The following is a 13,250-nucleotide window of genomic DNA, read 5'->3' as shown; positions in this document are numbered from 1 at the left end:
TTTGCAGCCTGTGCTCAATCCACTGAGCTACACCAGCCAGGGAATTGCATTTGCTTTTTGAAAACAGCTTCCATTTAGTCCAGTCCTGGGCAATACCATTACTATTGTATCTGCAACATGTCACAGCATAATGTGGCTTCATCTGGACCACTCTGACAGAATTAGATGTGGTCAAGCTATTGGTCCCACTCTGTACCTCAGAACCACCTGTTAGAAAGGTTGACCTGAAACAATGTGCAGGTCTTCCTGATTACCAATGTGTTGCCCGTCTACAGACTGTTCCAAGCAAGCTCATAAATTTATAATCTAGAATTGACCAAGTTTTCTCTATTTTCAAACAGTTAACAGATAACAAAAAACTATTGATAATAATGATAGCTAACTTTAAGTGTTACTATGTGCTGATTATTAAGCACGTCTGAAATGGTTTATGTGCATTAATAACTTAATCTTATCTCAATAACACTATGGTTTGTTATTGCTTTGATTTGAAAGTTATAGCCTTTTCTTTGCAAATTTCAGAGAATAGAGATCACTGTGTAAAACAGGTATCAATTTCCTGAAGGCCAGAGCCATACTTTGGCATATTCTCTAGCGCAGCACCTAGGCCTTCTCTGGCAATGCACGAGCTAGGCAGACAGGAACCTTGACTTCTCTCACCACAGAACTGAAAATACTAAATGCCTGGCTTGGTTCCAGACTGCTTTGGGTTGTCAGGGCCCACTTGAACCCAAGAGATATCACGCTTATGCTGGAACAGACACAAGAAAAATCGTCACTGGTTTGGTTCTGCCGAGGAGTGCCAAGTCTTAGGTGAAGCATCGTATGAAGCCTGAGAATTCTATTCAACGCAGATTTATGTTCTCTTTGATGACATGGCAAACAATTTATTTTTTAAGATTTTATTTATTTATTTTTAGAGACCGGGAAGGGAGGGAGAAAGAGAGAGAGAAACATCAATGTGTGAGAAATACATCAATCAGTTCCTTCTCACATGCCCCTAAGTGGGGACCTGGACCAGAACCCAGGCATGTGCCCTGACTGGGAATCGAACTGGTGACATTTCAGTTCACAGGCCGGTGTTCAACCCACTGAGCCACACCAGCCAGGGCAACAAATAATTTAAATGTGGTTAATTTTTTCCCATTTTGACCTGTTATATACTTGCCTTCAGAAGAGTGCTAAATCCAACCCACACCTTTGTTTTCATCACAAATAAGTGATCTCACTTATTGCTGTGAGAAATGAAGCAATGTATGCAGTAACAAAATACTGAACTCATCAGTGATTAAAAACTTTATGGTAGAGTTTTTCTATAACTATTAGGAGGCACCTAATACAGTAACTTGAACATAATGAGCACTCAGAGTTTGACCATTTAAGTTATAGAAATAGCACCAATAATACTACTTTCAACTTCATTTGAAAAGTGCCCCATTTCACTGTGTTAAAATACTTGAAATATATTACATTAAAGAACAATATTTGAAATATGTTACATTAAATAGCAATTTCAAAGCAATACAGAAATACCTCAATGGTAGGGAGAGGGCTAAAATAAGTATTGATATAAGAAAAATTCTGTAGTTACCACTAAAATGTTAACTTTAGTTATATCTGGGTTCATTTTTTATCTTTATTTTTTATATTTTCTAATATATATTATTTTATAATCCTAAAAATGATTATGTAGAACACATTCTACAGAGCTCAACTAAAAATAATATTAAAGATCTACAAAAGCACAACTTATTTATTTTATGAGTTTAATATAAGGATTATTTTATTTTCTCAAGGTAGTACAGGAAGAAAAATAATACGGAAGGATCCCCAATCTTTTGCAAATAACCATAATATATAATTGTGTATAAACTACATAAATATGTTAACTATAAAATAGCATTAAAATATTTTAGCATAAAGAAGTCACCTGTAAAAGTATGTTTGCTTCTTTGTTGTGTTTAATCAAAAGCTATCTTGTTCACATAACACTGAAAGCTATTAAACCATGCTATCAGGAAAGAATACCAGAAAACAGTTTGAATTCTATAAAGCCTTTGTGTTTGAGAAAAGCCCACCATAATTTACATGTGTAACTTATCAAAAAACTTGGGAGACTAGAAGTAAGTAACAGGCTTTATTTTACAGTCAGAGAAACTAAGTCACAGAGCCATTAAAAAATGTGCTCAAAAATGTGCTGAATGGAAATAAAGATCGGAATTTAGTACTTCTGACTGCTATTCCACTGATTAGCTGGACCATTCAACTCTGCCTTCACGGACAAGTCGGCGCAACAAACTAACTTAAAAACTAAAACCAGTCAAACAGGATAGGTTTACAGACAATATACCAACAATTTAGTATAATAATACCCAACAGCTAAATTGCTTTGTGTTTTTGGTATATATTATAACTATTCATTAACCCACACAACATCAGTGGTTGGTGGGGCCATATGCAGTTCATGCAGAACGGATAAATCAAAACACGCTGTAGGATTACAATGAATTTGAAGTCAAATGAGAAATCTATGGCAGAAAAAGTTCAATGCCTTCCTCTAATCAAGACTCAATAAAAAATAAAACAGGATAAATATGTTGGAATACCAAGCACCCTCTCTTATCCCCCATTATTTCCACTAACTCTTCCCAAACTACCATTACATCCCTATAAATGATAGATAGGACTGAAGAAAATCTAAAAGCTACTCAATTTATCCCATTTCCTTCAAGGATGCCAACATCTAAACTTTCCCTAGAATATTTTTAAAGGAATTTCACCTTTAAATACCATTTCCAAAATTAAAATGGTCATAGAGAATATGATGTTCTCCTTATACTCAACAGTGCTACTCCTAACCTCTTCTTTTTGCTCACATACATCAAGTAAAAACACTAGATTTTTTTTAATAAATAATAAAAACCTACCACGATTCCTGATCATGTGCCAGTCTCTGGGAAGCATGCAAGAATGAAACAAGAGTTTTCAAAATCAGCCTAAAACTTACTAAATAAAGGTTATTTAACATTCTCTAGCCAGGTTGAAAACATTCCTAGTCCTTATCATTTTCCCTGTGACTAATCAGAATACATTCCTTTTTCCAATTGAATAAATTTCCCTTTCCCTCAGAACTTAGCAGTCTTTCTGGCAAGGATATCATATAAAACAACTGTTATATTATCATTATAAAAGCAATCCTATCTGATCTAATTGCAAAACATAAGGACCAATAAAACCAAACTTCTGAGAGCTCTATACCTTTAAAAGAAGATCTAATCAAAGATCTTCTATTAGTGAAGGCTGTGAACAATGCCATAAATTCAATTTTGCATAATTTAAACATAAACTACTTTAATAAGCTATTTCAATTTATTTTAAGTCATGCTTTAAATTCCTGAAACAGAAAAATATGGATAAAAACAACAGCTCTGTTTTCAGTCTCATCTAAGATCTTAAACCTCCCCAAAAGTACCAAATCTTACATATGTCATCCCTACCATATGTTTAAGATTTGTCAGGCCTCAGAAAGTTTCCTTTCTTGGGTATTGCCTTCAGCAATCTCCTTTCTTCAGAACCACAACTCACTGAAACTGAGCAAATATCTCTGATACAAATCAAAATTGCTAAGTCAATGGCAGAAATTATAGTTAAGTGACCCTGGGTAATATCACCTAACATGATCTCATGCAAGTACAGGCTTACCAACCTTATCACAACATTTATTTCATTTTATTTATTTTTATAATTACAAGTTAAAAATGGCTATATTCATCGGAAAATTCAGAAAAACACAAAGAAGGCAATTAAAATGACCCATAATCCCATTATTTAGCTTTAGCCACTTCACATTTTGGTATATTTCTTTCCTTCTGTGTACATTGCTACTAAGTATAACTTAAGTATTTGAATGCCTGCATAATACTTACATTGTGTATTTCATTTATTATGAAATAACATATACTTAATTATAATGTAGTACTTACATTATATAAGTGTTATATCCATAATATAGAAAGTTCATAATTTACTATAATTTCTTTATTACAGAAATGTAGAGTAGAAGAATTTCTATTTCAGCAATTTTAGTGAAAGAAACCCAGCATATAAACCATATGAGAACTGAGCTGATTGAAGTGTGGGTGGTGATATGGGGCAAGACTTGGAGAGTAACCCACTGGGCTTCCACAGTCCTATACTGCCTCCCAAACACTTCTAAGGAACCCTAGGTCCCAAAATAATACAGTTTAAAAACCACAAATCTAGTCTCACGCTCTCATTTTACAGATGAAATTACTTGCCCAAGGTCACAGAACTGGTGAAAAACTGAGAAATAACTTAGGGTCCCATGTCTTACACACAAGTGCTCAGCTTTTCCAACTTAGCTACTCTTTCTACAAAAGTCACCCGGTCTTTGTGTACTGCTGCTCTTCCTTTAACTAAAAGAATAGAAGGGGAAAAGTTATATAACAAAAAATAAATAATAAATAAATAATGTAATTTGCTAGATTTCAAGGAACTCTGTTTGCCACACGTAGTAAAGGGAAAAAGAAAATTTCATTTCTAAACTAAGGGAAAAGGCCATGAGATTGATTACATTATCTTCCTTAAGAACACACTGCAACTGTAGTGTAGCTACAAACAATTCCTCCTTTTTTTACTCATTCAATCATCAAATATTTATTGAGAATCTATTTTAGGCTGAACACTGGGGATACAATTGTGAACAAAACAAACAGAAGGCCCTGCTCTTATGGACTTTATAACCTGATAGGTGTAAGCGAGCTACTTTACATTTCTAAATCTGAGTATTTGCCATCCATAAAGTAAGGATAGTAATATTTAACTATTGCATCATCGAATAATTAAGTAACATGATGTATGTTTTTAAAAATCCTGGTAACTAGGTATGTAATATTTCTCAATTAATATTAATTACCTTTCCTGCCAAAGTGTTAAATATTAGATCAGAAAAGAGAAATGAGAGAGTGCCATGTCTCTTTGCTACTGGCACACTGATTTGAGGCACTACAACTAAAATAATGTTAAGATAATTCCAACGAGCTTCATACACTAGTAAAGAAGTAAATCATATTTCAATCTGAAGAAGTGAGATTTACATGATACCGCCCAATCAAGTTCTGTAGTTCACCTTTGTTATCTCCACCAGCATTTCTTTCTTTTTTTTTTTTAATCCTCACTCAAAGATATATTTTATTGATTTTTTTAGAGAGAGAAGGAGGGAGAGAAGGACGGAAGGGAAGAGAGAAAGACAGACAGACATCAATGTCAGAGAGAAACATCGACTGGTTGCCTGCTATACATGCCCCAACTAGGGATCACACCAGCAACGTGGGTAGGTGTCCTGACCGAGAGCCAAGCCCGCAACCTTTTGGTGTACGGGAGATACTCCAACCAACTGAACCCCCTGGCCAGCCCACCATTTGCTTTCAATGAATACTGGGCTCCTTCCATAACATTCAGCCCCATGTAATTAATGTCTGGGAAAGAAAATATGAAGTAAGCAATCTTCTTTTCCAAATACCATTTTTTCCATCCTGTAAATATGGGTAGCTAAATCAGTCAAAGGTTTACATTAATGAAATAAATTTAAAAGATAACAGTTTGAAATACAAAATATCAAATGTGAAATACACCAAAAACCTGTAAAGATTTTATCAATATTCACCAATAAGAGTACTGACAGAGAGCAGAAGTGAAGCCTTTATTTTTTCATATAATGCCCAGAAATTAACAAGATATAGATGTCAAAGTATTGGAGATCCTAAGAACACCTTGTAAATTGTAAAACAGTGCATACTTTTTCATTATTAGAAGCATCCTGTTCATTATTAACTTTAATAAGATTTCTACAGGGGAAATTCTGTCATTCAAAAGATCAAACATTTGTTTCTTAACCAAATTAAACCCTTTATACTGGTATGCAGCCCCAATCCACTTATCGCCAAAACACAGCTCAAATTATATTCATAAATAGAAAAAGAAATTTGCTACTTACTCAGAGTACTTGATTTTTTTTATTAATACAGGTAACTTCTGTTATGACAGTTTTTTCTGTATTGTTCCTCAGGAGAATGGGGGGGCTGAGGGGAAGCTGGGCAATTAAGAAGATCCCAGAGCAAAACCAAAATCTTTTCTTTCATTTTTATCTTTTTTTTCAAAAAGAGAGAATACCCTGTCCTGCATATTGTATAAATGATGACATTTTCTTATCAAGTGGGCTTAATAATCTAAATTAAATAGACTAAAAACAAATTCAAAGGAAAAAAGTCAAAGTCACAGAGAGAGGGTTTGTTCTGAGTGCAAAGTGTTCAACCCTGTGCACCCTGTTACCAGGACATCTCCAAGGACCTTTTGTTCCTCCAGAGAGGCTTCTTGGAAGAATTGGGCTTTGAGGAGGCACTGAAGAAAGACAAAGTGGTAAATTGTTAAATAGAGACGATAATTTTGTTCCTTAAAGACCATGAAAGAATGGATGAGGCTAAGAATAAGAGACAAGAGTGAGGGAAACATAAGGGAGTTTAAAGTGAAAAAATGGGCAAGGGGGACAAAATAAAGATTTTTTTTAAGAAATATTTTTTTAATGAAGAAAAAGTAATAGGGAAAGGTTTATCCTGACAATAACAATGATCTGTGGAACAGTGGCATTACCAGAGGAATTATTTTGACATAGATTTATCACATGTACTTGGATACATCTAAAAAAAATAATTATTTCGAGTAAATCTTTATTGTGGTCCAAATACATAGTATCCAGACATAATCTTTATCTCTTTCATCACAATTTTTTTTAATCTCCCTTCAAAGTTACCAGTACAATTAGGGTAGTTGTTTCTAGTGAAAAATAGATAAAACAAAATGTATTCTTTAAAAAAGATTAAGTGACCACAGAAAAGGTGTCTCAACATTAGTAATAAAGGCTTTTATATCATATCTAAAGAAAACAAACAAAAATCAAGATCAAGGCAAAAACCAAATTAAAGCTATTTATAACTGAAAATATCATCTAACATCATCTTTCAGCCAAACACAATCTTCTATTTCTATTCTCTTCTGATCTATTAAGTGCCCTAGAGCGGTAATCTCTCTGCCCCTAATTTACCCATCAGTAAAAAACAGCACCGTGATACTTTTCTTCCATTCTTTTTATAAGAGTGCCGGGACATCTGGAAGTTAATATATACTTGTTCAGAAATGCTGAGATGAAAGTAATGCACACTTTAATTTTATGGGTCTTTTTAAATATCAAGATAAAAAGACCTAGATAGATTATATCAATGTGTAAATTTTCAACTAGCCAGAAGGCTTCCTGGGGACATAATTCAGAAAAATGGAAACTAATGTTCTGGACTTTAACTATTTTGTTCCAGAAACTATTCAGACTAAGGAATTTCTACACAAAGGTAGGAATTTAGACCAGGAATAAGATATAGTGAATTTGAGGAGTCCCTGGACCTGGTCCTAAAAAGACTACAGTCAAAGTTTTCTCTATCACAGACCATGTTAGAAGCAAATCAAAGGAATAACTAGAGCTATAATTTAAGATCACAGTTGTAAAACATTGTAAAACAGAAAATTTGAGAAGGTGAATGAATAGCGCACAATGGGGTGAAGGCAGGAAGTGCCAAAGAAGAGCAGACATTTTTTCAGATTAGCATCCAAGAACCAATAATCTTAGCAAAATGGTTTCCATCTCTTTTCTACTATGTAACTACTTCTTTAAATGCCAATAATGCAGATTCTGGAACCAGAATGACTAGGTTTGAATCCAGACTCTGCCACAGCTGAGCTTCTCTGAATTTCAGTTTCCTTATCTATCCAATGAGAATAATAATAACTTGATTATAGCTAATTGTGAAGCAGTTAGAACATTGCCTTTAATGTAGTAAGTACCACATGTATTTGCAATTACTATTACAGTGGTCCACAATCCCTCAAACCTGATGCTAAATACCAGGAGCTCCAAAAGCCGAATTTTTTTCTGTAACTCATTTAACAGCAACACCTGAGGTGAACAAATGCAAGGCTATTTATAGTCTTTATTTATCCCACTCAGTGTGAACATATATGCATTTTGATGCAAATATTTTTATGTGTTTGTGTATGCTGCCCCAGACTTCACTGTGGTGTATTTATTAACTTCCTAAAACGTGGAAAGCTCTAAATTGTGAAACACATCCAGGCCCACATGGATAAGATTATGGGCCTACATGGCCTTCAAAGCCTGAATAATTTCTATTTCCTTAAAATGAATGGCATCTTCTTAATTAACTACAAGCAAATAAGACCCTGAACCTAGCAGTAGCGAATTTCAGGATGAAGAAAACATTTCCCAGTACAGTGAGGTGGGTCCTGCATTCCCACAACGTTCCTTTCCAATAAAATCCAGTCGTAATATTTTATATACAGGTCACAGTAGTCAGATTTTCGAACTCTAAATTTAGCGCTTGCTTAAACAAAGCCTATTCTCTTACCTTCAATTACAAATAAATGATTAAGGCTCTTTGGGGGACATTAATGTGTCCTGAATCATGCATACCAAACCATTAGAACTGTAGAGCTGGAAGAGACCCTTGAGAACTAATCTAAACTATTTCTCCTTACCTTCCAAACTGTTTAACATCCCTAAATTTATTCTGCCCTATGAGGCAAGAATAACCTGCTCTAACTTGTCCTCAGACTCTGTCTATAGGAACACCCTGTAGGTGAATATGAATAAACTGGGTGGGGTCCACTGACAGACCTGGGATCTAAAAGGATGGCTTGAACCTAGCATAATAAATCTTAAATGTCTGGCAAATGTCTCAGCTTATATTTTAAAAAATAACAAGAATTTCCAAATCCAGAATGAAGGAAGGCTCATCTAGCACATGTTAAAACAAAAAAACAAAACAAAACAAAAAAGACAACTATCTTAATGGACTTGATGAGTCAACAACACAGTGTGGCTGCCAAAAAAGCTGCTGATTAGAAACAACTGTATCGACAGTAGAATAGCATCCAGAAAGGTAACTGCCCTCTCTGCTACAGCTAGTTGGAGCTCATCTGGAGTATTGTGTTCAACTCTGCGTTCCACACTTTGGGAGAGACACAGAAAGATTGCAAAAGTCCAGAAGAGGGGTGACCAGGGTAGTGAGGGAACCTGAAACCATACCACATAAAGAACAGTTGAGGGAGCCGAAGGTATTTAGCCCAGACTCAGAGGGAACATGATCACTGTCCCCAAATCCCTGAAGAACTGTCATGGCACAGAGAGAGCAGACTTATTCTGCATGGGCCCAACGGGCAGAACCAGTCTGTGTAACTACAGGGAGAAATATTTCAGCTAAGTGTATGGAAGTGTTTCCTAAAATGTAGAGCCACGTAAGAAGGTAGTATTAATGTTCCATCTGGCCCTATAGGTCCGTATTCTTTTCTCCTCTAGTGCCCCATTCAATCTTGGCTGCCACAATCAGACAAACAGAAAGCACAGGATCCTTTTTTCTTGCATCTGCACTAGAACCTTAACAGCAGAGAATAAGGGCTCCAGGTCTGTCAAATAGATGCATTTAAATAACTTTAAAAATCAAACACTTGTCATCACCTCAGTCTCTTACTGCTGATATAACTATTATTCTATAGTATCGCAGCCTCTCCCTTCACCCTCCTTAAAATGTCCTACCCAGCCAACCAATCAGCCAAATGTTTTGCCAGGTCTGCGGGAGGAAAGTGCCTGCTTGCTGGGCAATTAGTTTCAGTTTGCAATCAGTTGTCCCTGTAAATAAAAGAGGGCCCTAACTGAGGGGCGGGCAAGAGCTCTCAGCTAGACCTTCACAAAAGAAATCTTACTAATTCAAAGAGCAGCTAGAAGACCCATCCCATCACATAATACATTATCAAACATACTCAGTCCTTAGAGGAACATTAAAATAAAACATCCTGTATAACCACCTTCCCAGATGCCAAGAATCCAACTTTGCAAGCCAAACTAGGTCTCTCGAATTCAGGTAGAAGTTCTCCTAGGGTCAGAGGGATGTGTTTACTGTTTGAAGTAAACTAGAACCCATGTTCAGATAAAAAGGGCACACTTGATTATATCACTGTAAAGCTACAACTGTCCAATAATATGCTGAGAACCAGACAGAGGCAGTCCATGGTGAATTCACAGAAAAGTACAAACCACAGAAAATTTAAAACACAGAGCTTCCAAAGTTGGGCATCCTCCTAAAACTTTTGTAACCCAGACCCCTGCAGGCGTAGGTATGTTTTAATCCATGAAAAATCTTGAAAAGTTTGGATTGCAAATATAATCAATCCAGCTTTACCTTATCTAAACTTCATTTGGAATGTATGAGCTCCAGCCAAAGCGTTAGAGAATATAATACATATGATGGACTTGACAAGAACACATTCTTCTTCTCTGTGCTTTTTAAAATGAAGCACAGAAGCAATCTGAGTGTCCATAATAAGAGATTGGCTAAATTATAATATAGTCCTACAGCAAAAAATGCAACTGTAAAAAAAAATAATAGTAAGGTAGACCTTAGGTACTAAGCTGGGGGGAGCGGGGAAGCCCATGATACATGGTTAACTGTACATAGCAAGTTGCAAAACAATATATATAGAATTATTTCATGCTGAATTTTAAAAACTATTTTTAAAAACCTGTGTGCACATTCATATACACCCAGAAAAATGTCTGAAAAGAGATCAAACTGTTAACAGTAGTAACCTCTAGGGACTGACTGGAACTTGGAGGCAGTAAAGGAGTGACTTTCACTTGTTCCTTTGAGGACTTCTGGTTGTAATTTTTTTTTGCAAGTAATGGTTACTTTGTGATTTAAAAATAACAACACAAAAGTAATAAAAGTAAAACACATCCAATACACAGACTTATTTATCATATACTAACCATTCAATAAGTGATCTTGCTACTTAAATGCTACTGTGTGCTTCCAATTCCAAAACACCTAATTCATCCTTTTTCTCTTATGCTTTACTAAAACAAATAAAAACCACCACAAGCCCCTGCTAGGTTCCTCAAATGCTTACTATCCACCCCCCCCCAAAAAAAGCCTAGTCATATCTAATCTTCACAGCAATCCTATGAGGTGAGTACTATTGCTATTTTCATTTCAGAGAGGAAGAAAGGTTATGAGACCTGCCCAAAATTATACGGTTAATAAGGGGCAGGGCTAGGATTCAAAACTAAGAGTAGGCTCCAGAGTTCATACTCTCAGCCACTATGCTTCCTGTCTCTCAGTAATAGGTCAGTTTCCCCGTACAAGGCCAAAAAAGGTCACAGTCAAAATCCACCTAGAAGAGATGCAAACTTAGCTTTTTGTGAGTGAATAATCTGCATTCCTACTAATGTCAATGCCAAGTTTGAACCCAAGATTCAAGACTGTTAAGACTAATAGTCATGTGGCGAAATTCTCTGCAAACTCAATTACAGTCCAAAGTCCATACCTGACTCCACAGCAGATCACTGAGCCTAAGAATTAGGTCAGAGATCCATTAATGTTAAGTACATCTCGGCAAATGGTTTGGACACGGTAGGTTTTATTTGCTTAGTTCCAAGCCCATTTCTGATGGAAAAGGGGAGAGAACAGGAGTTGTCTCTGACTTTGCTTGACCACTTCAACCAGCAGGAAGAAGAACCTTATTTTCTACGTGGACTCAAACAGAAATTGGCATTTATCAGCATCAACAAAATTTAATATTCTAGCTTAAGAGAGAAAAAGGGCGGGGAGGGGGGGCCGGGAAGGAGGCATCCTGCTTAAATTGCGTATTTGTCCAAACATATTGACCTTGTAATTGAGGGACCAGAAAAAAAAAATGGTGCAAGGAAGGGATTTAACCTAATTTATAAATGCGCTCAACCTAGATAACACACCTGTCCCAAATGACCGACTGAATCCACTTATTGCGGGGAAACACGCATTACAATGTTTCTCTTTTATTTTTTCTCTTGGCCCCAAGTGCTCTGGGCTACTTTGTAAACAAAATGCTTTCAATATCCCTTCCACCTGTCACAGGCACTGCTGATATTTATGCAAACAAGGAGAAATGGACAGGAACCTGGAGCTTCGGGAGGAATCCCTCGTGCTCGGCGCTGGGCCGGCTGGTTGCAGGAGGCACGGTGCCGCCTTTCGAACCCGGCCCAAAAGTTTGCGCCCATTGCGGGGGGCTGACAAAGGCCAGAGAGCCGCGCGGGAAGGAGGCGCGACGCCTTCCACACAGCGGCTCCCTGCTCCCGAGGAAGCACAGCTCCGGGGGCACAAAAGACTTCAGACGGGGGGGGTGGGAAGCAGGCTCGCCGGAGCGTGGACCTCCTCCCACTGGGGGGTCGAAATCTGGGGAACCTCTGGGACAGGAAACGACCCATTCCAGCCGGGAGCCCAGTCCCAGAGGCCAGGCGCTGGGTAAGGATGGGCGGCCGCGGGGAGGGTGCTGCCCGGCGAGGAAGCGCTGGGACTCACCTGGGGGAGGAGACGTGGGGGCCTCGGTGGCAGGTGCGGTGGGCGGGACGCCGCTGCTGCTACTGCTGCGGGGGAGAACGGGAGTCGGGGCCAGCGGCGTAGTGGGCGCCGGCACGGTGGTCGCTACCGGGGTGGTCGGCGCCGGGCCAGGGGTCGTCGGCAGGGTGGTGGGCGCAGGTCTAGTCGTCGCCCGAGGGGTGGTCGGAGTGCGTTCCTCCGCCGCAGGGGTGGTCGCCGAGGGGCCGAGCGGCGCCTGAAAGGTGGTAAGAGCGGGTCCGGCCGTCGCCCGAGGAGGGGTCGTCTCCGGGGACTGGGCTGAGGAGGACGCGGTCAGGGGTCGGTGGACGGTAGCGCGCGGAGGTCCGGTCTTCGGGGCCTGGGTCGTGGGAGCCGTCGCCTTAGAGAAAGGGGGAGTGGGCTCGCCTTCCAGCCACGGGCTCGGCGACGCGTCCACCTGCCCCGCGGCCCCGCTGCCGCCGGTGACATTCCCCGCCGCGGTTGCTGAGGCGGCGGCGGCGGCGGCGCAGCACAACAGGGCGAGGCCGCCCAGGCTCGGCAGGCTCCTCATGGCGCGCTCGGCTCCGCCATTCATTCATTCAGTCAGTCGGCTGGTCAGTCATCTTCTCCTCCCTGCACTCGGACCGGGGAAGCCGCCGCAGCCGTCACCGCCACCGCCACCGGGCGCACCATCGCCACCTCCCTCTGACAGGCGGCCGGCCCCGCGGGCGGGCCCCAGCACGGAGGGAACGACCTGGCCGGGCGCGGACAGCC

At 39.2% G+C, this 13,250-nt stretch overlaps 1 protein-coding gene across 1 annotated transcript in view; it reads right to left on the bottom strand.

Moving 5' to 3' along the window:
• The window catches only part of MEGF9 (multiple EGF like domains 9), a 91,126-nt gene extending 77,908 nt beyond the window's left edge, over window positions 1–13,218 (bottom strand). Inside the window, exon 1 of the mRNA XM_053921219.2 lies at window positions 12,480–13,218. Within this exon, the coding sequence (XP_053777194.1) occupies window positions 12,480–13,071 (592 nt within the window). The 5' untranslated portion in view covers window positions 13,072–13,218. The remainder of the gene's footprint in view (window positions 1–12,479) is intronic.
• Window positions 13,219–13,250: the final 32 nt, after the last annotated feature.

This window comes from Desmodus rotundus, chromosome 1, assembly GCF_022682495.2.
Source record: "Desmodus rotundus isolate HL8 chromosome 1, HLdesRot8A.1, whole genome shotgun sequence".
Classification (NCBI taxonomy): Eukaryota; Metazoa; Chordata; class Mammalia; order Chiroptera; family Phyllostomidae; genus Desmodus; species Desmodus rotundus.
This window is presented reverse-complemented; position numbering and strand designations above follow the sequence as displayed.